The 17,922-nt window shown below is 40.2% G+C and overlaps 1 protein-coding gene across 1 annotated transcript in view; it reads left to right on the forward strand.

Moving 5' to 3' along the window:
* The window catches only part of LOC104963183 (rho GTPase-activating protein 7), a 51,364-nt gene that overhangs the window by 25,900 nt on the left and 7,542 nt on the right, over positions 1-17,922 (forward strand). Inside the window, exons 12-16 of the mRNA XM_010791745.1 lie at positions 750-960; positions 3,677-3,791; positions 5,000-5,239; positions 6,110-6,339; positions 7,510-7,683. Coding sequence (XP_010790047.1) covers positions 750-960; positions 3,677-3,791; positions 5,000-5,239; positions 6,110-6,339; positions 7,510-7,683 — 970 coding nt within the window. The remainder of the gene's footprint in view (positions 1-749; positions 961-3,676; positions 3,792-4,999; positions 5,240-6,109; positions 6,340-7,509; positions 7,684-17,922) is intronic.

The raw sequence follows: 17,922 nt of genomic DNA on the forward strand, positions 1-17,922 counted from the left end.
CAGATATGGTTCAGCAATAATCACATTTAGCTGCTGCAATAGCTCCAAACATCTTTCAGGCACACGCATTTTCACTTTTAACCTGTTAAACCCCGAGCCTGTTTTTCAGGTTTCAGGCTCGAAAATGACATTCCCAGAACAAATGACCACATATCTTCCCTTCTAAAAGGGTTAAATAAAAAATAAAAATTCTCAAAATAATGATAAACCTGTCAGTTGGATGTAGAAAAGTCAGATTCAATATAGATGTTTTTTATTTTAAAGAAAATTCAGATTGAACATGGTAAAAAACTGTAAATTATAGTGTCCGTCAAAAAAATATTTTGTACTTATAGTGAAAACTAACCTTGGATGATGGGTTAGTAGACTAAAAGCTTTAGGAATCCAAAGTCACCCAAGTATCAGCCTGTATAGTTCAATGTTAATTGTTTTTGAATTGTACTTTCTTTATTTGATTGGCAGCAGTTGTTGATTGCAGACGTTGATAAAGCTGCATGCTACTTCAATATATATCACACTAATTCATAAAGCAAGTTAGACATTTTTGATGTTCCGGACCTTTGCATGGGGAGATTTTCTTTAACTGGACCTCGTTGAATTGTTGTAGAATACCCCTGCTCTAGACCATGGAAGTTGTGTTTTTTTACTTTTCCCAGGAGAAAGATAATCCATTACATTGGACATGTCTTTTTTTTCTTGTCTGTGTCAAAATTATTAAAAAAACTAACATGTTATTTTTCTGTTTGCAGATTTCCCCAAGGATCAGCAGCTGGTTGCAGCTCAGGCGGCCATCTTGCTTCTTCCTGATGAGAACAGGATGGCGCTGCGTACGCTGCTCTCCTTCCTGCGGGACGTGGTGGCCTGTGTGGAGGAGAACCAGATGACTCCAACCAACATCGCAGTTTGCCTGGCACCGTCACTTTTCCACCTCAACACCCTGAAGAGAGACGCCAACGCCCGGTGAGCTACACAGACACAACCATAACTGTCCAAAATATTGTTAGGGGAAAAAACCTGAATCACATATTTTTTTGTTTTATCTCAGTTAAATAAGGAGCACATTGTCACAGTTACATGAGTTTTTACAGTGGTTACATAAGACCTAGACTGTTAATTATTAAGTCCACTCTTACCTAACTTAGACTTTAGTTTTGTAATAAAAAGGGCATGGAAATCTTATATTTTTTATTATTCTTTGAGAGTTGGCTCATTATCTGAATTTTTGTTGTATATTTCATCTGGGGTTTCATCAGTCTTTCTGTTGAACACATCACAAATACAGTTTTGATAACAACCATTTCAAAATGTTTCAGCATAAAGAAGTTAAAAATATCTATACATTGTTTGATAAATGTACTAAAACATATTCAAACTAATGTATGCCTGGAAGATCGGATAACATCTTAAAACCTACAGTTATGTCTTAAAATGTAATACATTAAAATGACTATTTAATAAAAATGTCATAAAATATAAGGCTCAGTAGTTAGGAAGCTAAAACATGCAAAAGATCTGGTATGGTCGCCTATAGAAACGTTTTTTAAACAACCTCTGACTTTTGTAATAGTTATTTTTGCTATCAACCTTATCAAGTGTCATAACTTGAATCAAGCTAAAGGATGAGAGTCCTATAGGAAAACATCATTCAAATTATGGCATAGGATGTGATTGAACTGTGCAAACTTGAAAAAGTATTACATTCTGAATTATGTTATTACATCTGCAGAATGCTTTGTTTTGGCTTCAGACTTCATCATGGTTCACTTTTAGAAATCTGAGCCTCTGATTTAGCTCTACAGTATATCCTCACTTCCCCTTTGATTTTTGTCATGCATGTTTGTCTGAATGTGTGTGATAGCACGTTCACATTTGAGTGTCATAGGAACTTGTTTTTCTTTCCTCCTTTTGTTGCTTCATTAGCGTCATGTTTCAAAAGTTCTCACTTCTCACAGATAAAATCGCCTCTGGATCAGATCCATCTGTTACACTCACACTTTCCCTTTGTAATGAAAAGCTGTCTGCACAGTTCACACATGAAGCACATTACGTAAACTCCACTAATTTCTATCCGGCCTGAACTTAATTTCTCAATTGGCTTTTTGACATACAAAAAATTATATGAGAAAAAAAAAGAATGTTTTTAATAGTTTTTGGACAATAATGGAGCTCTATGGTACAGGGGAAGGTGATGTATGAAGCTTTGATAAACACAATCTATTTACTTTGATTTCAGAAACAGAATGCTTTATATCTCCTGGGGGTAATTGGGTTTTCTGACAGTTGTTGTATTTTAGAATAAAAAATAAAAATAAAATACAAATAGACAGTATAAAAACAAAAGAAGTAAAATGTCCAATAAATCCAATCCATTAAAAATATTTATATAAATATAAGAATTAAATAAAAAACATTCATATCAAAATAAGAAGTTAAAGTAAGACAAACTTTTAAAACCTTTTTATAATTTATCTTGTTTCCTTCTACCATGATCTTCAACCTTTCTTCATCATCATTCTTTTCTCTATCCTCCCTAACATCATCTCTTGGCCACATGTTTCTGTCTTTGCCTCCCTTCACATCTCCTCCTTGTTTTCTCATTCTGTAATCACTAACTCCTCTTCCTCCTGTATGTTCCTCCCTCCATTTCATCTCCACCTTTCCTGTCTCCACTTTCTGCAACTGACGGGACAGTAGATGGAAATGACATAACGACACAATCAGCACTTTGTGCGTCCCGTGTCCTGGAAGCCAGCGTCCCGCCCTGTCAGAAATCATGTCCACTTTAAGCCGGGAACCATAACTCTGAAAATTGGCTGAGGCTTGCAGCTGTTCTCCCACAGATCTAAAACATCTCATCTTTCTTCCTCGTGTTTCTCTTTGACAGAACTCACTGCTCCTACTGAGATATATACTTTTTAATGGTCACAATTCTCATCCATGCAGCTTGGTTCGTTGTTTGGTATCGGTGTCTAATTTCTCTGTTTTGCTGGAAAGAGTCGGTACTGTTTGTTACGATAAAATGCTTTTCGGTCGAACTCTTTCTTTGTCAACAGACAAAAAAAAATACAAAACATCATATCAAATAAAGTCAGAGAAAACTACTTTCTGTTTTGCAAGCTTTCCAAAAAAATCTGAAATGTCAGTTGCAGTCTTTTTGAGAAAATGCTGCAGATTCCCAGTAACAGCGTGAAGACATGTCGCATGTTTCACACTCTTCCCATATCCTTTCAGCGTTCTCAAAACAGTCAAAAACAGGTTAGGGTCAGGTCGGTGTTACACGTCATTGAGTCTCTCATTCTGTTATGCCCATATCCGAATCAGGCTTATAATCAACCAAAAATACTAATTAAAAACTGTTATTTCATTTTTCTATCTGTTAATCTGGTTTATCTAATCTAAACATTAGAATGTCTATTTCATGTTAAGAATTACTAGAAATAATGGGTCATAGGACATTGCTAGGTCACACCAGGCAGGTAGTTAAAGCTTTGATGTCCATCTTAATCTTTTTACTGGTGGCTCTTTTTTTTTATTGTTGACTGTTTGTTTTTTAATCCTCACTGTTAAAAGACATCAAATTCAGCTTCCAACCGGCTTTTTTGGTCGTACAGTCAATTGCTCAGACTTTCCTTCACAAAGACAATAAATCTTGTTTTTGTTCTTGTTGCTGTTGCAGATCCAGTCACAGGAAGTACAGCCTGGGCCGCCCGGATCAGCGGGACCTGAGTGAGAACCTGGCCGCCACGCAGGGCCTCGCTAACATGATCACAGAGGCCCAGAGACTCTTTCAGGTACAAAAAATAAAAAATAAAAGTTCTGATATTTTTGACATAATGACGTATTACTTTTTTTCTAAACACTATACTATTACTTTTTTTGACATACAGTAATTTGACTTATTTTCATAACTATACTATGTCCATTTGTCGACATATGTTTTTATGACGTTTTTTCTAATATCTTTGACGTATCATGGTATGACCTTTTTTTTGACATACTATACAGTGGCGAACTGTGTCTATCATAACTGGACCTTCTGTAGACACCCCCCCCCTGGATTAGAAAATGCGGGTGTTCTAGTTAGACGGATGTCACGGAGGCAGTCACTTTGCGTTGGACGGCATTTTTTTATAATGTCCATCTTTTCACTGAATGATCGTCTTGAAAAGGGTACTAACAACAATTCCGCCACAACATCATCTTCACCTGTAAAATAACAATAAAACTTCAAATTAATTGCTCACGTTGGATCCTCTGTCTCGAACCAGTGAACTAAAGGGGCTTCTAGAGCAGGGGTTCCCAACCTTTTTTCCCAAGAGACCCCCCAAATGACTCCTGTTGGAAGTTGCGCCTGGACGGCGCAAGTGGAAACAATTCACAAAGGGATTCAATTGTTTAAAACACATGCTCAAAGTAAGCCGGATTTTGCCGAAGTGTTTATGTGGATTCAAAAGTCATAAATAATCTACTAAATGGAGGAGACCGATCTGATCGGAGCAACTGTGACAAATAATCTGAAACCGGCATGGACAATGACTATGTTTTAAAAATGCGCGCGCCCCCCAGGTTGGGAACCACTGTTCTAGAGCACCCTGGAATTGAGGGAATCTCTGAAAGAATACGCCCATTGGCTACAAATCAATGATCAACCTGTCAATCCAAACGTACGCTCTCATTCAGTGTAAGGGCCAGTGCATTCTATCAAGGATATAGAATACCTTGGTAAAAAACAATATCTGATTGGTTGCATTTTACACAAAACCACTGAAATGCGTGTGGACCGAGAAAGACAAACAAATCAACGTAACACTGTAATATTACAGATCAACAACACAGATATACGATTCTCATTTAGATAATTAATTAGATTTTTTGTTTGTTTTATCTGAGTGTTCCAGGGTATTCTCTGAATACCTTGAAGGCCCTGACGGTTCACCACTGCTATACTAAGACTTTTGTATGATACATTTTTTAAACAAATAACATATCCACTTTGTAGCTTCCAGAGTTTTGGCCCATTCAGCTCTTGAGTGCTGCGGGCTCCACCGAGGACTCGCTCTCTGAGGAAGGAGAAGGGCTGGTGGCCTTCAGTCCGAGTGGAGGTGAGGAGGAGGAGCAGGAGGAGAGACGGATCAAGCTGCAGCTGAGCACCCAGCCCCTCCTGAAGGAGGCCAGGGAGAGGAGCCGGGGCTGGGAGAGCCACCCAGCTCCAGAGTCCGTGGAGCTGGCCTCCAAGAAGGTAAATCAATGGATCCAACCCTTTATTTGTCATACGCGGAATTGCTACAGTGTAGTTGTTGGCAATGAAAATCTTAAGTCCCGACAATGGAACATCAATATTTGAATTAGAAATAAACTGGTGAAGGAGAATGTTGCAAGTGAAACGCAGGAATAACTTCATACATGTAAAATGGAATAAGATAAAAACATAATGATAACTTTGTATTCTAACCAAACAGTATAAGTGAGGCAAGGCAAGTTTATTTATATAGCATCTTTCAACACAAGGCAATTCAAAGTGCTTTACAAAAACCGAAAAACATAAACAGGATAAGGAAATGTGCGGCGGAAACACATGATGAAATGGCATTTACAAACAGTCATTAAAGAGCAGAGAGGATAAAAGAATCATCACAAGCTAATATAGAGTAACACAGGTTACATTGATCAAAGTTAAAGTGAAGTGTAAGCTATGAATAGTTAATTAAAAGCAGTGACAAAAAGAAAAGTCTTCAGCCTGGATTTAAAAAATAGTAAAAGACTATCTTAACAAATATAATAATAATAATAATAATAATGGGTTTCATTTATAAAGCACTTCATATTTGACTTCAAATCCTGAAGTGCTACAAGCAGTGAGCATGGAACAGTATAAAAACAGTACACAGCACGGTAGAATGAATAAAAAGCAATAAAAAACAAACAATAAAAGTATGTGTCCCCTCTGTGTAAAGAGATTCTGAAAGTTTCAGGAAAAAAGATTTGCTCACTTTTTATATATATCTGAGACCTATAATATATTGATGAAAAGCAGTATAATAGGGGACCTTTAAAGTGTTTGCTCATGGAGCCACAAAGACGCTTATCCTCATTTTCCACTTGTCCACAGATGGACGACGGCTGCCCGCTGTGGATGTGGCGCGGCTCTGTGGAAGTGGACGCCCCCCAGAAGGAGCTGCTGCAGCGGCTGCTGAGGGAGCAGCAGCTGTGGGAGGGAAGCCTCCGTCAGGCCTCCGTCATCCAGACCCTGTCCAAGGACGCAGAGGTCTACCACTACTTGCTCCACGGCCCCGGTCTCGGCCTGGGCTCCTGGCCCCCGCAGGAGCATCTGCTGCTCAGGTAATGAGGCCAGGCGAGCCCCAGACTTTACGGCCCTCTGGGTCTCAACCCGCTGAGCTCTACAGAGCAGACAGGACAGATGAGTCAAAGACCAAAATAGTGTGTGTGTGTGTGTGTGTGTGTGTGTGTGTGTGTGTGTGTGTGTGTGTGTGTGTGTGTGTGTGTGTGTGTGTGTGTGTGTGTGTGTGTGTGTGTGTGTGTGTGTGTGTGTGTGTGTGTGTGTGTGTGTGTGACTCCAACCCTGGAGTCAGGTGAGACCTGACAGTATCTGAGTCTGCAGCTGGATCCCATCACACTGTGCAGCTTTTGTCTTGTTTCCTCTCCTTATTACAACGTACATAAACCTCTAGTTACAGAGACATTACCATCAGCAGTCCTGCAGTTATACAAGCAAATCATTCCTTGTTATTATCAACATCCCAGAAAACAAAGACAAAAAATAACAATGTGCTTGTTAGAGTCTAAATAATTTCTGACTTCCTGTCTCTGGCTCTTAGAGACAGGAAGTCTGCTGAAGGAGTCAATCTTTAAAAATAGCTAACATTAATACTTTAATTTTTCATGTTTCATGGTTGTTGTCTTTTTCCTGTGAGACAAAAAGATGCTTAAAACAATGCTTTGGAAAATGTTCTGAACTGACATGAGTGGGAAACGTATGCTTGTGATTTGTATAAAGAAATGAGCAAATGGCAGATATGTTCTTTATCATTCTTGCAGGGCATTTTGTTCTTGTTTTTTTGCCAGTTTTATTCACCAAAATACACAGGGTTAGGGTTTCTTGAGTAGCAAGCAGTAGACAGTAGCAGAAGTTTTTACCGAATACTATACTATGACTTGATTTCTAAATATGAATCTTTGACTTTATTCTACGATTTCTCCGATTTTTTCGACATACTATTTGAAATACTCACATACTACACTTGGATATTTTTGTTCATATGTACATACTACACTATGATTTTCTTTCAGTCATACTATGCTATCATTTGTCTTCGACATTACTATGACTTTTTATCGACATACTTTATTATGACGTTTTTTGCCATACCTTTACTATGACGTGTTCTCTAATATTTTACAACATATGATGGTATGACTCTGTCTGTTATAGCAGTCACTTTCCTGTGTCACATTTGGATTCTCCGTCCTGATAATCTCCTCTCCTCTCAGGACGTGGCAGGCAGACCCTTCCTCCGGCCCTCTGTACCTCTCCTCTGTTTCCACGGAGCACCCAGAGGTGCTGATGGAGGGGGTCAGGGCCCACGTCCACTCCTGCCTCTACCTGCTGGAGCCAAGTGGAGCCAGGAAGACCCGACTGACACATCTCTGCAGGACAGACACCAGGTGAAGATGCAGGCATTAGAAATGAGAGATGAGGGGCGTTTCTCAATCTCGAGTAAAGCTGCTTCAGAGCCACCATTTCAAGCATACTAAGTCATTGAGTGCCGGCGTACTTCGTTAGGAGAAATTTCGAGGCTGCACATGTGTCGACTCCGCGGTCTTAAACTCCCCACAATGCTTTGCGCACGGACCAATTTCCCCAAATCTGTGGCGGAAAATGTAAGGCGGGGCCTCTCATATGATGCACACCTAGACACTTGCTCGCCTGTTCCACTCTTTGTTTTCCAGGAAGTATTCTTGCCTCGCTTCTGAAGCAAGACGCTCGGTAGAGATGTGCTACCAAGCAAGCGTACTCGCGATTGAGAAACACCCCAGGTTCAAGTTATTTATCTGTAGATTTGGTTTGCAGATAAAATACAAGTTATCCATTATGAAACACATTATGAGACAACACAGACAACAGACAAATACAAAAAAAAAATCCCCCCCTCTGCATTACACAAAGTTAAATAAATTATTAATTTAGGGAGTAGAGGAGGGAGGAAAGGGAAAAGCCTTATTCACTCATATTGAATAACTGCCAGGATGCGCGGAAATCAGTATTATTTAATTATCAGAGGAAAGAGGCAGGATGAACAGTACATGTTGCTGTTTGTTTGAAGAATAAGTGTAGAAGCAGACGTTTGATTATGAAGGGATGACAGAGATTTAAAAAAATTACATATGTAAAGACATAGATTAAGAAAACAAAGGACCTTTTTAGAAAGATGGGATAGTTCCTCACTTTACCCTGCTGATGTAAACCCAGAAAGTTCCATTAGTCCATGCTCTCACATCTCTTCTGAGTTTACTGAATGTTCGTGTTCCTAAAAGCATTAAGAAGTGAACATTTATTACAAAAAGGAGGCAGACATTTTTGACTGAGATCTCCGAACCTGAGCACATAAAACTACAATTATTTGCATGACTAAATTATACAAGAGATTATTAAAAAAAAAAAAACAGAAATTTGAATTAGTATTCAAACCATTCACCACATAAGTCTATGCATTGCATGAAAACTTGCATAAAAGGGCTAAATCTGAAATGGTTCCTCTATGTAAAAGTCTTCACAAATTAATACATTTATTTCGAAGGACAGAAGACAGAAGGGCAAAGTGAGCTGCAGAGAAGCCAAAAGGATTTAAGGGCGTGAGAAGCTTATTAAAGGAAATATCTGGAGAGGCACTTAGTCCGTCTCATACGTCCTAATTGAGCCTTTTCTGTGTTTTTGACCTCTGCCAGCGTCGATCTGCAGCACCATCACAGCCTCCCTGTAGGTGAGCATATGAGCAGGAGGAGCAGCGGCCCTCCTCCTCATGATTCATGCCCTTTGAAACCAAGTTGCTGCAGCTTTTCAGCTGCTTACATGATCAATCTGACTCTCGGCGGAGTCCCGCGGCTCCATTTGTTTCGGTTGATTAAATGAAATGAAGCTCCGAGCAACAGAAAGCTGGTGGCAGCGTTTCTCTCACAGAGGCCCGGGCTCATAGGAACTCTGTCATTAAACTGTACTGTTGTTGTCTTCACATCAGCAGCAAAGACTGCAGGAGGATGAACTGCAGATTCGATCAATTCAGTTATGAGCACGCACTGTTTCCTCTGCACAGATTCAATAGCACACAGAGGGCTGGAGGAAGAGATGAAAAGCTGAAGGCATCAAAAAACACACTAATAATCAAATAAAATCACACTTATTTGTGCTTCTTTCGAACTCAATATGATCATTCTTAATACCTATCAATAGGTCCTTATTTAAAGGTGACCTATCATGCAAAATGCACCTTTGTACGTCTTTTATACATGAATATGTGTCCCCAGTGTTCCAGGGAACTCACCAAGTGTCAGAAAACACAACCCTCTCTCTTTTCCTCCATACCCAAATCTCTTAAAAACGGGCTGCAACGGATCTGATACAGACTGATCCAGATTTAAACACTTCTGTGACGTCACAGAAGTGTCGCTACGGCTATTGGGCCGACTCCACCAATCAGGAGGAGACAGCCACGGACATTGCCGTTCGAAAGCGCTGGAGACGCTGTAGTACATATGCCAGGCCTGTAGATGGTGCTGTTCTCACAGAATCAGCCCATGCAAAGACAGTGTTACATTGAGCGAAATGAGGAATGGCTAAAAGGCATGATCTGTTTGGTATTTTGAAAAATAAAAAGTATAAATATGCCTTATATAGGTATGGTCCTACACTATATTATTCAAATATAGCATGATAGGTCCACTTTAAAGTAAAGTCAAAAATATGGAGACTGATTGAGAAGACAGCAAAACTAAGTGAAAAAAAAGATTATAGGGGTAGTTCTAATAGATTAATGTTATTGTTTTTGTTTTGATGGCACCCTTGAAAGGGAGAAGCATTTATTATTATCTCATTGTACATATATAATGACATTAAACGATTATATTCTATTCTACTACTTATAGTCAGTGTATTATCTACAGTACAGGAGATGGCAGTCAGCACGCCTTCAGTTTGGAGAATCAGACAAAGCAATGTACTGATGTGGATGGGATGGCCCTCTAAAAGACATGGTCCAGCAAAAAAATCAACATTAATTTAATTTGATGCTATATTTAATATATGTGAAGCGTCCCTGCATTGAAGCTGTAATATATCCTTTATTACATGGGCAGATCACAGGAGTTGCTGATCTACTGTTGACTTAATCAGTTTGTGTATTTGTTTTATATGTGTCTGGTTACTCCGAATGAACCCTTTGGAACACTTCATTCTGACTATTCCTTAAAAAGAATTGTGTGAATGTGTATTGTTAAGTAACTTTCCGAGTGTGAAGCGAGACACATTTCACAACAATCGTACCCCCACCAAGTTAAAAGTATTATCATCACAATTATGAGACTCATAATCCTGAAAAAGAAAATCAAAACTTTGACGAGTCACCAATTTGAATCGGCATTTCGGTCCTTTTTGTTTTACAGACTAAGTCAAATCGCATCCATAATTTTGATTCACAGACGATAGATCTTCAAGGTCGGCCGTAATTTTGATTGATTAACCTTTCGTCAATTGTTATTGTTTCCGTGGAGTGAGCTTCCAGGAGAAACAGAGTACTAAGAGTGACTCATAACATCAGAAAGAGGGAGGACAGATTTGATCTATAGCTGTGTTATTATCTCAGCAGGCTTTTAGTGGGCCCATTACAACGGAAGAGAAAGGATCCTGTCAGCATACATTCACACCATTGTGTCTTTTTTTTCCCTTTTTCTCATGTGTGCTGAATAAAGAACAAAGTGACAGCCACAAGCTGAACTGCTACTATTATCAATAGTGCTGCAGATAGCTGAAACAATCTTTGAAAACTGGATACTAACGCCAACATGTCCATACTCATCCCTCTGCGGCCCTTTACTAAAAAAAGCCTGTTAGCCACTTGAATTTTCTAAATGTTGACAATTTTCCAAGATGGCCGTCAGAGGAAAAAGTATTTTACCACATAATTCATACCACTGGATCAGAGTCGCTGACTTTGTTATTGAATTTACAATCTAGAAACCTAGAAACTAGTCTTCTACGTTAGCAAAATGAGTTAGCCATCACTGAACACCATGATGTCACCACCTACTACTACGCTCCTACACCACAAAAACAACTCCACCAACTTAACTACAATGAATGTTAGGCTACCCAGTTTTCCATTGGCAGATAATTTGGATTGTTTGGCTTGGGCTTGGTAAAAAGGAGCTTCTGAGTAATTCCTGACTTCGGAATGTGGTTTCTACGTTGTCAGAAACGTATGATTTAACACTAAGATCATTCGCATAGGGCAAGTGAAATTGATTTAAGGCCAAAAATAATTTCCAAGCCATTTGTGGTGGCCATCTTGCATTTTGCCGCCATCTTGGATTTGTAGGTGGCTCACGGGCTTTTTCAAAAGAGTAACCTCAAAGGAGTTGATCTGCCAATTTCAGTACTTGTATCCCCTCTGAAAGAAATCCCTGGTATTTTCAGTTATCTGCTGCAAGTGCATTCACAGTTAAAGCATGTAGCTGATCTGGAGCAGCAGAGAGCGCCCGCTGAGATGAAATAATCTTCGATTGTAAGATCACTTACAGGCAGGCAGCAGGCGTCGGAGTGACTTCGGCCTGCCAATGCTCCTGTTATGCATGAGTGATAGTGTACGAGAGAAGTGAGGACACACCCGGAGGGATGAAATGCCTTCACCCTTCCCTTTGTCTGTCACTTCCTCTCCACTTTAATATCCTCTCATGACACAGCTCAGGCTAAACATCTGCCGAGCACCAGTCTGTCTCGGGCTTACCAGCCGTGACGTTAATTTGAAGTGCTTGTTAACTTTCAAGGCGAGACAACATGTCCACGGCGTCCGGGTCAACAGGGCCTTTTACAGAGGAACAGATCCTATCGTCTCTGGAGGAAATGAAATGCGTGATGGCCTCAATCAGAGAGAAACAGCCACCATGTTTTGTTAGAACTGGAGTTAAGAAACAACATTGAAACCCCTAAAGCCCCTGTCACACTGTCCCGAAATTGACACCTGATGGACACACGATTAAGGAAATGTTCAAATTCGGCTCTGATCGTAACAACATCGGGCCATTCGTGAGGGCATCTTAAGCCTTCGTATGACCGCCGGTGGAGTTTCTCAGGCTCCGGCAGCAACTTCGTGAGCGGCAACTTCGTAAGGCACTCGTGAGGGCATCTTGTTATCATCCGTGCCATCGAGCATTCGCTCTCACTCTCTGATCGGCGGCGAAATGCCCGATGGCACCGATGATAACACGATGGCTCTCACGGATGGGCCTTACGAAAGGGCAAAATTGACACACGAATTTCAACACGAAAAATTAACCTTCAACAAGGTCTTCGCGCAATTTTTGGCGCATGCCAAAGATTTTGCCACTGCTCACGAAGTTGCTGCCGGAGCCATAAGAAACTCCACCGGCCGGTCATACGATGCTTAAGATGCCCTCACGAATGTTCCCGATGTTGTTACATCCATCAGAGCCTGAATTTGAACTTTTCCTTTTATCGATGTGTCCATCGGGGGTTGTCTTTATTGCAGCAACATAAATCATGTAAACATTTTGTGTATAAATAACCCAATTTGGTTCTGTGAAAAACTGAAAAAAAAAAGATATATTATATTATTATTGAAGTCGAAGCGAGTTTGACAGTGAGGTTGTTTTTTGGTTGCCTATGGAAACAACATTACGGAGAAAACTTAATATCCTTCTACCATCATACAAGACGGATAAAGTAAAGAACAAAAGTCTGAAAATATCAGTAGCAGTATCATAGTACTCTTAACATAATCGTTTTTGTTACCTTCGTTGCAGTTGTATGTCTTAAATGTAATGTAAATGTTGCCTTTGTGTGTGGGTTCGGGGGCCATCTTCGTGCGAAATCCAACAATTCATATTACGTGGTGTCGCATCGGTGTCAAATTCGGGAGAAGTGTGACAGGGGCCCCTTAATTAGAGAGACGGGCAAATATAACTTTTACAAGTGAATATACCGTGATGTGTTTTGGAAGGAAAAGCACAGATGTAAACGACATTAGTTGATATCAGGCGTGTAACTTTACATCTTTTTTTACTCATGCATGGTTCAGATCAGCGCTCTGCTCGGCTCACTTTTGATAGCAGGTCTTTCTCTACTTCGTTTCCCAATGTTGTTAAGCAGCACCCAGGGTTTTAAACTCAACCTTCTAGCGTGCGGCTTAGGTCATTTGAACGCCTAACCAGAGGGAGGAACAAAAAGAGTGTATGGTATTAAACTTAATTAAAGGTCCCCTATTACCACTGTTTCATCAAATATATTATAGTCCTCAGATATATATACAAAACAACTGTCTCTGAAGTGTTTGGCTCGAAATACCAAACAGATCGTGCATTGTAGCATGCATTGCGCATAAACCCCCGCCTCTGTTTCACGCGCTGTGTTTCAAAAAGTGCTGATTCTCTTGGTTTATTATAAAAAATTGGATCAGGACCAAATACGTGAGCAACATGCCTTTTTCCTGAAACGTTCTGAATCTCTTTACACAGCATGGTAAGGTTATACCATTAAAGGGTCATGCTAAATGCCAACCTTTCATGTCTTTTCATACATACAGCATTTTTTTTTGTCCTCTGTGTAAAGAGATTCAGAAGCGTTTCCAGGAAAAAAGGATTTGGGCTCACTATTTGTCCCTGATCCAATTTGTTATAAAAACCAGAGAATACAGCACCTTTTGAAACACGGCTGAAACAGCGGGGTTTATGGGATGCTACAATGGGCACCGATTCTGTTTGGATTTCGAGCAAACATTCAGGACATGTTTGGTATAATATCTGAGACGCTATAAATACACTTGATGAAAAACAGTGTAATAGGGGATCGCTTTGAATTAATAATACCATACCACTCTTTTTGTTCCGCTCCTCTGTTAGTCAAAATGACTAAAAGCCGAGCACTGAAGGTTGAGTTTAAAACCCTGGTGTTAACACATTGGGAAACGAAGTAGAGAAGAGACTGCTATCAAAAGTGAGCCGAGCAGAGCTGATCTGAACATGAAGTAAAAAAGATGTAACAGTTACACGCCTGATTAATCAAGTAATGTCGCTTACATCTGTGCTTTCCTTCCAAAAACCATCACGGTATTCACTTGTAAAAAGTTATATTTGCGTCTCCTATTGAACCCATGTCACACTGTCCGCGAAATTGACCATCCCGTGGACAACGAATATTCGATTTGGAATTTCGCAAGCCGAATAGAGGCCCCGAACCACACACAAAGGGGCAACATGTTAATAATTAAGAACATACACGGCAAGGCGAAAGTAAGCAAATAAACGATTATGTTAAAGTACTATGATACTGTAGCTGATATTTTAAGACCTTGTTCTTTACTTATCCGTCCTTTATATGTAAAAGATATTAAGTTTTTCTCGTAATGTTGTTTCTCATACAACAACCAACCTCCTGTCAACTCGGCTCAAAATAATATTAATCATACCTTTCAGTTTCACAAGAACACAAATTGGGTTATTTACAAATGGTTTAGCATGATTTTTTGTGCAATAAAACAACCCGATGGACACACCGATAAAGGAAAAAGATTCAAATTCAGCCTCTGATGGCAACAACATCGGGACAGTTCCGTGAGGGCATTCTTAAGCCATACGTATGAACGCCGGTGGAGCTTTCTTACAATGGCTCCGGCAGCAAACTCGTGAGGCAGTGGCAAAATTTGGCCATGCAAAAAATTGCCGAAGGACCTGGGAAAGGTGTAATTTTTCGTGTGGAATTTCGTGTGTAAGTTTGCACCTTCGTAAGGCCCCCATCGTGAGAGCATCCGTGTTATCATCGGTGCCCATCGGCATGGTCCGCCCCGACTCAGAGTGAGAGGCTGAATGCTCGATGGGCACGGAGTGGATACACAAGTGCCGCCTCAAGATTCTTGACAAGATGCCCTCACGAGTGCCTTACGAAGTTGCCGCTCACGAAGTTGCTGCCGGAGCCTGAGAAACTCCACCGGCGGTCATACGAAGGCTTAAGATGCCCTCACGAATGGCCCGATGTTGTTACGATCAGAGCCGAATTTGAACATTTCCTTAATCGTGTGTCCATCAGGTGTCAATTTCGGGACAGTGTGACAGGGGCTTTAGGGGTTTCAATGTTGTTTCTTAACTCCAGTTCTAACAAAACATGGTGGCTGTTTCTCTCTGATTGAGGCCATCACGCATTTCATTTCCTCCAGAGACGATAGGATCTGTTCCTCTGTAAAAGGCCCTGTTGACCCGGACGCCGTGGACATGTTGTCTCGCCTTGAAAGTTAACAAGCACTTCAAATTAACGTCACGGCTGGTAAGCCCGAGACAGACTGGTGCTCGGCAGATGTTTAGCCTGAGCTGTGTCATGAGAGGATATTAAAGTGGAGAGGAAGTGACAGACAAAGGGAAGGGTGAAGGCATTTCATCCCTCCGGGTGTGTCCTCACTTCTCTCGTACACTATCACTCATGCATAACAGGAGCATTGGCAGGCCGAAGTCACTCCGACGCCTGCTGCCTGCCTGTAAGTGATCTTACAATCGAAGATTATTTCATCTCAGCGGGCGCTCTCTGCTGCTCCAGATCAGCTACATGCTTTAACTGTGAATGCACTTGCAGCAGATAACTGAAAATACCAGGGATTTCTTTCAGAGGGGATACAAGTACTGAAATTGGCAGATCAACTCCTTTGAGGTTACTCTTTTGAAAAAGCCCGTGAGCCACCTACAAATCCAAGATGGCGGCAAAATGCAAGATGGCCACCACAAATGGCTTGGAAATTATTTTTGGCCTTAAATCAATTTCACTTGCCCTATGCGAATGATCTTAGTGTTAAATCATACGTTTCTGACAACGTAGAAACCACATTCCGAAGTCAGGAATTACTCAGAAGCTCCTTTTTACCAAGCCCAAGCAAACAATCCAAAATTATCTGGCCAACTGGAAGAACTGGGTAGCACCTAACATTCATTGTAGTTAAGTTGGATGGAGTTTTTTTGTGGTGTAGGAGCCGTAGTAGTAGGTGGTGACATCATGGTGTCAGTGCTGTGGGCTAACCATTTTCGGCTACGTAGAAGACTAGTTCTAGGTTCTAGATTGTAAATTCAAATAACAAGAGTGCAGCGACTCTGATCCAGTGGTAGTGAAATTATGTGGTAATAATAGCTTTTTCCTCCTGCGGCCATCTTGCGAAAACTTGTCAACAATTTAGAAAAATTCAAGTGGCTAAACAGGCTTTTTGTGTAGTAAAAAAGGGGCCGCAGAGGAATGAGTAATGGACATGTTGGGCGTTAAGTATACCCAGTTTTCCAAGATTGTTTCGCTATCTGGCGCAGCTATTGATAATAGTAGGGCAGTTCAGCTTGTGGCTGTCACTTTGTTGCTTTCATTCAGCACACCATGAGAAAAAGAGGAAATAAAAAGACACAATGGCTGTGAAATGTATGGCTGACAGGTTCCTTTCTCTTCGCGTTGTAATGGGGCCCAACTAAAAGGCCTGCTGAGATAATAAATCCAGCTATAGACGAAATCTGTCCTCGCCTCTTTCTGATGTTATGAGTCATCTAGTACTGCTGTTTTCTCCTGGAAGCTCACTCCACGGAAAACAATAACAATTGACGAAGGTTAATCAATCAAAAATACGGCCGACCTGAAGATCTAGTCGTTGCTGTCGAATCAAAATTATGGAATGTCGATTTGAGCTTAGTCTGTAATACAAAAAAGGAACCGAAATCGATTCAAATTGTGACTCGTCAAGTTTTTGATGTTCTTTTTCAGGAATATGAAGTGCTCATAATTGTGATGATAATACTTTTAAACTGGTGGGGTAGCGATTGTTGTGAAATGTGTCTCGCTTCACACTCGGAAAGTTACTTAACAATGCACATTCACACAAATTCTTCTTTAGGAATAGTCAGAATGAAGTGTTCGCAAAGGGTTCATTCGGAGTAACCAGACACATATAAAACAAATACAGCAAACTGATTAAGTAAAACCAGTAGAATCAGCACTCCTGTGATCTGGCGCGCATAGTAAAAAAGGATATATTACAGCTTCAATGCAGGGACGCTCACATATATTAAATAGCTAGCATCAAATTAAATTAATGTTGATTTTTTTGCTGGACCATGTTTCCTTAGAGGGCCATCCCATGCCACATCAGTAACATTCGTTGTCTTCATATCGCAAACGTGAAGGCCGTGGCTGACTGCCATCCGCTGTACTGGTAGATAATACAACTGATCTATAAGTAGTAAGAAGAGAATATACGATCGTAATGTCATTATATAAATGAACAATGAGATAATAAACAAGCTTCTCCCTTTCAAGGGTGGGCCATCAAAACAAAACAATAACATTAATGCTATTAGAACTAACCCCTATAATCTTTTTTTAACTTAGTTTGCTGTCTTCTCATCAGTCTCCATATTTTTGACTTACTTTAAAGTGGACCTATCATGCTATATTTTGGAATAATATAGTCGTAGGAAACCAAATAACTTTATAATAAGGCCAATATTTAAAATACTTTTTTTTTTTTATTTTTTTTCAAAAATAACCAAAACAGAATCATTGCCTTTTTTAGTCCAATTTCCTCAATTTTCGCTCAAAAATGGGTAACAAAAAAACTGTCTTTTGCATGGGATTGATTTCTGTGAGAACAGCAAAAAAACCAA

The sequence above is a fragment of the Notothenia coriiceps genome, unplaced genomic scaffold (genome assembly GCF_000735185.1).
Source record: "Notothenia coriiceps isolate Sejong01 unplaced genomic scaffold, NC01 NC01_scaffold00035760, whole genome shotgun sequence".
NCBI lineage: Eukaryota > Metazoa > Chordata > Actinopteri > Perciformes > Nototheniidae > Notothenia > Notothenia coriiceps.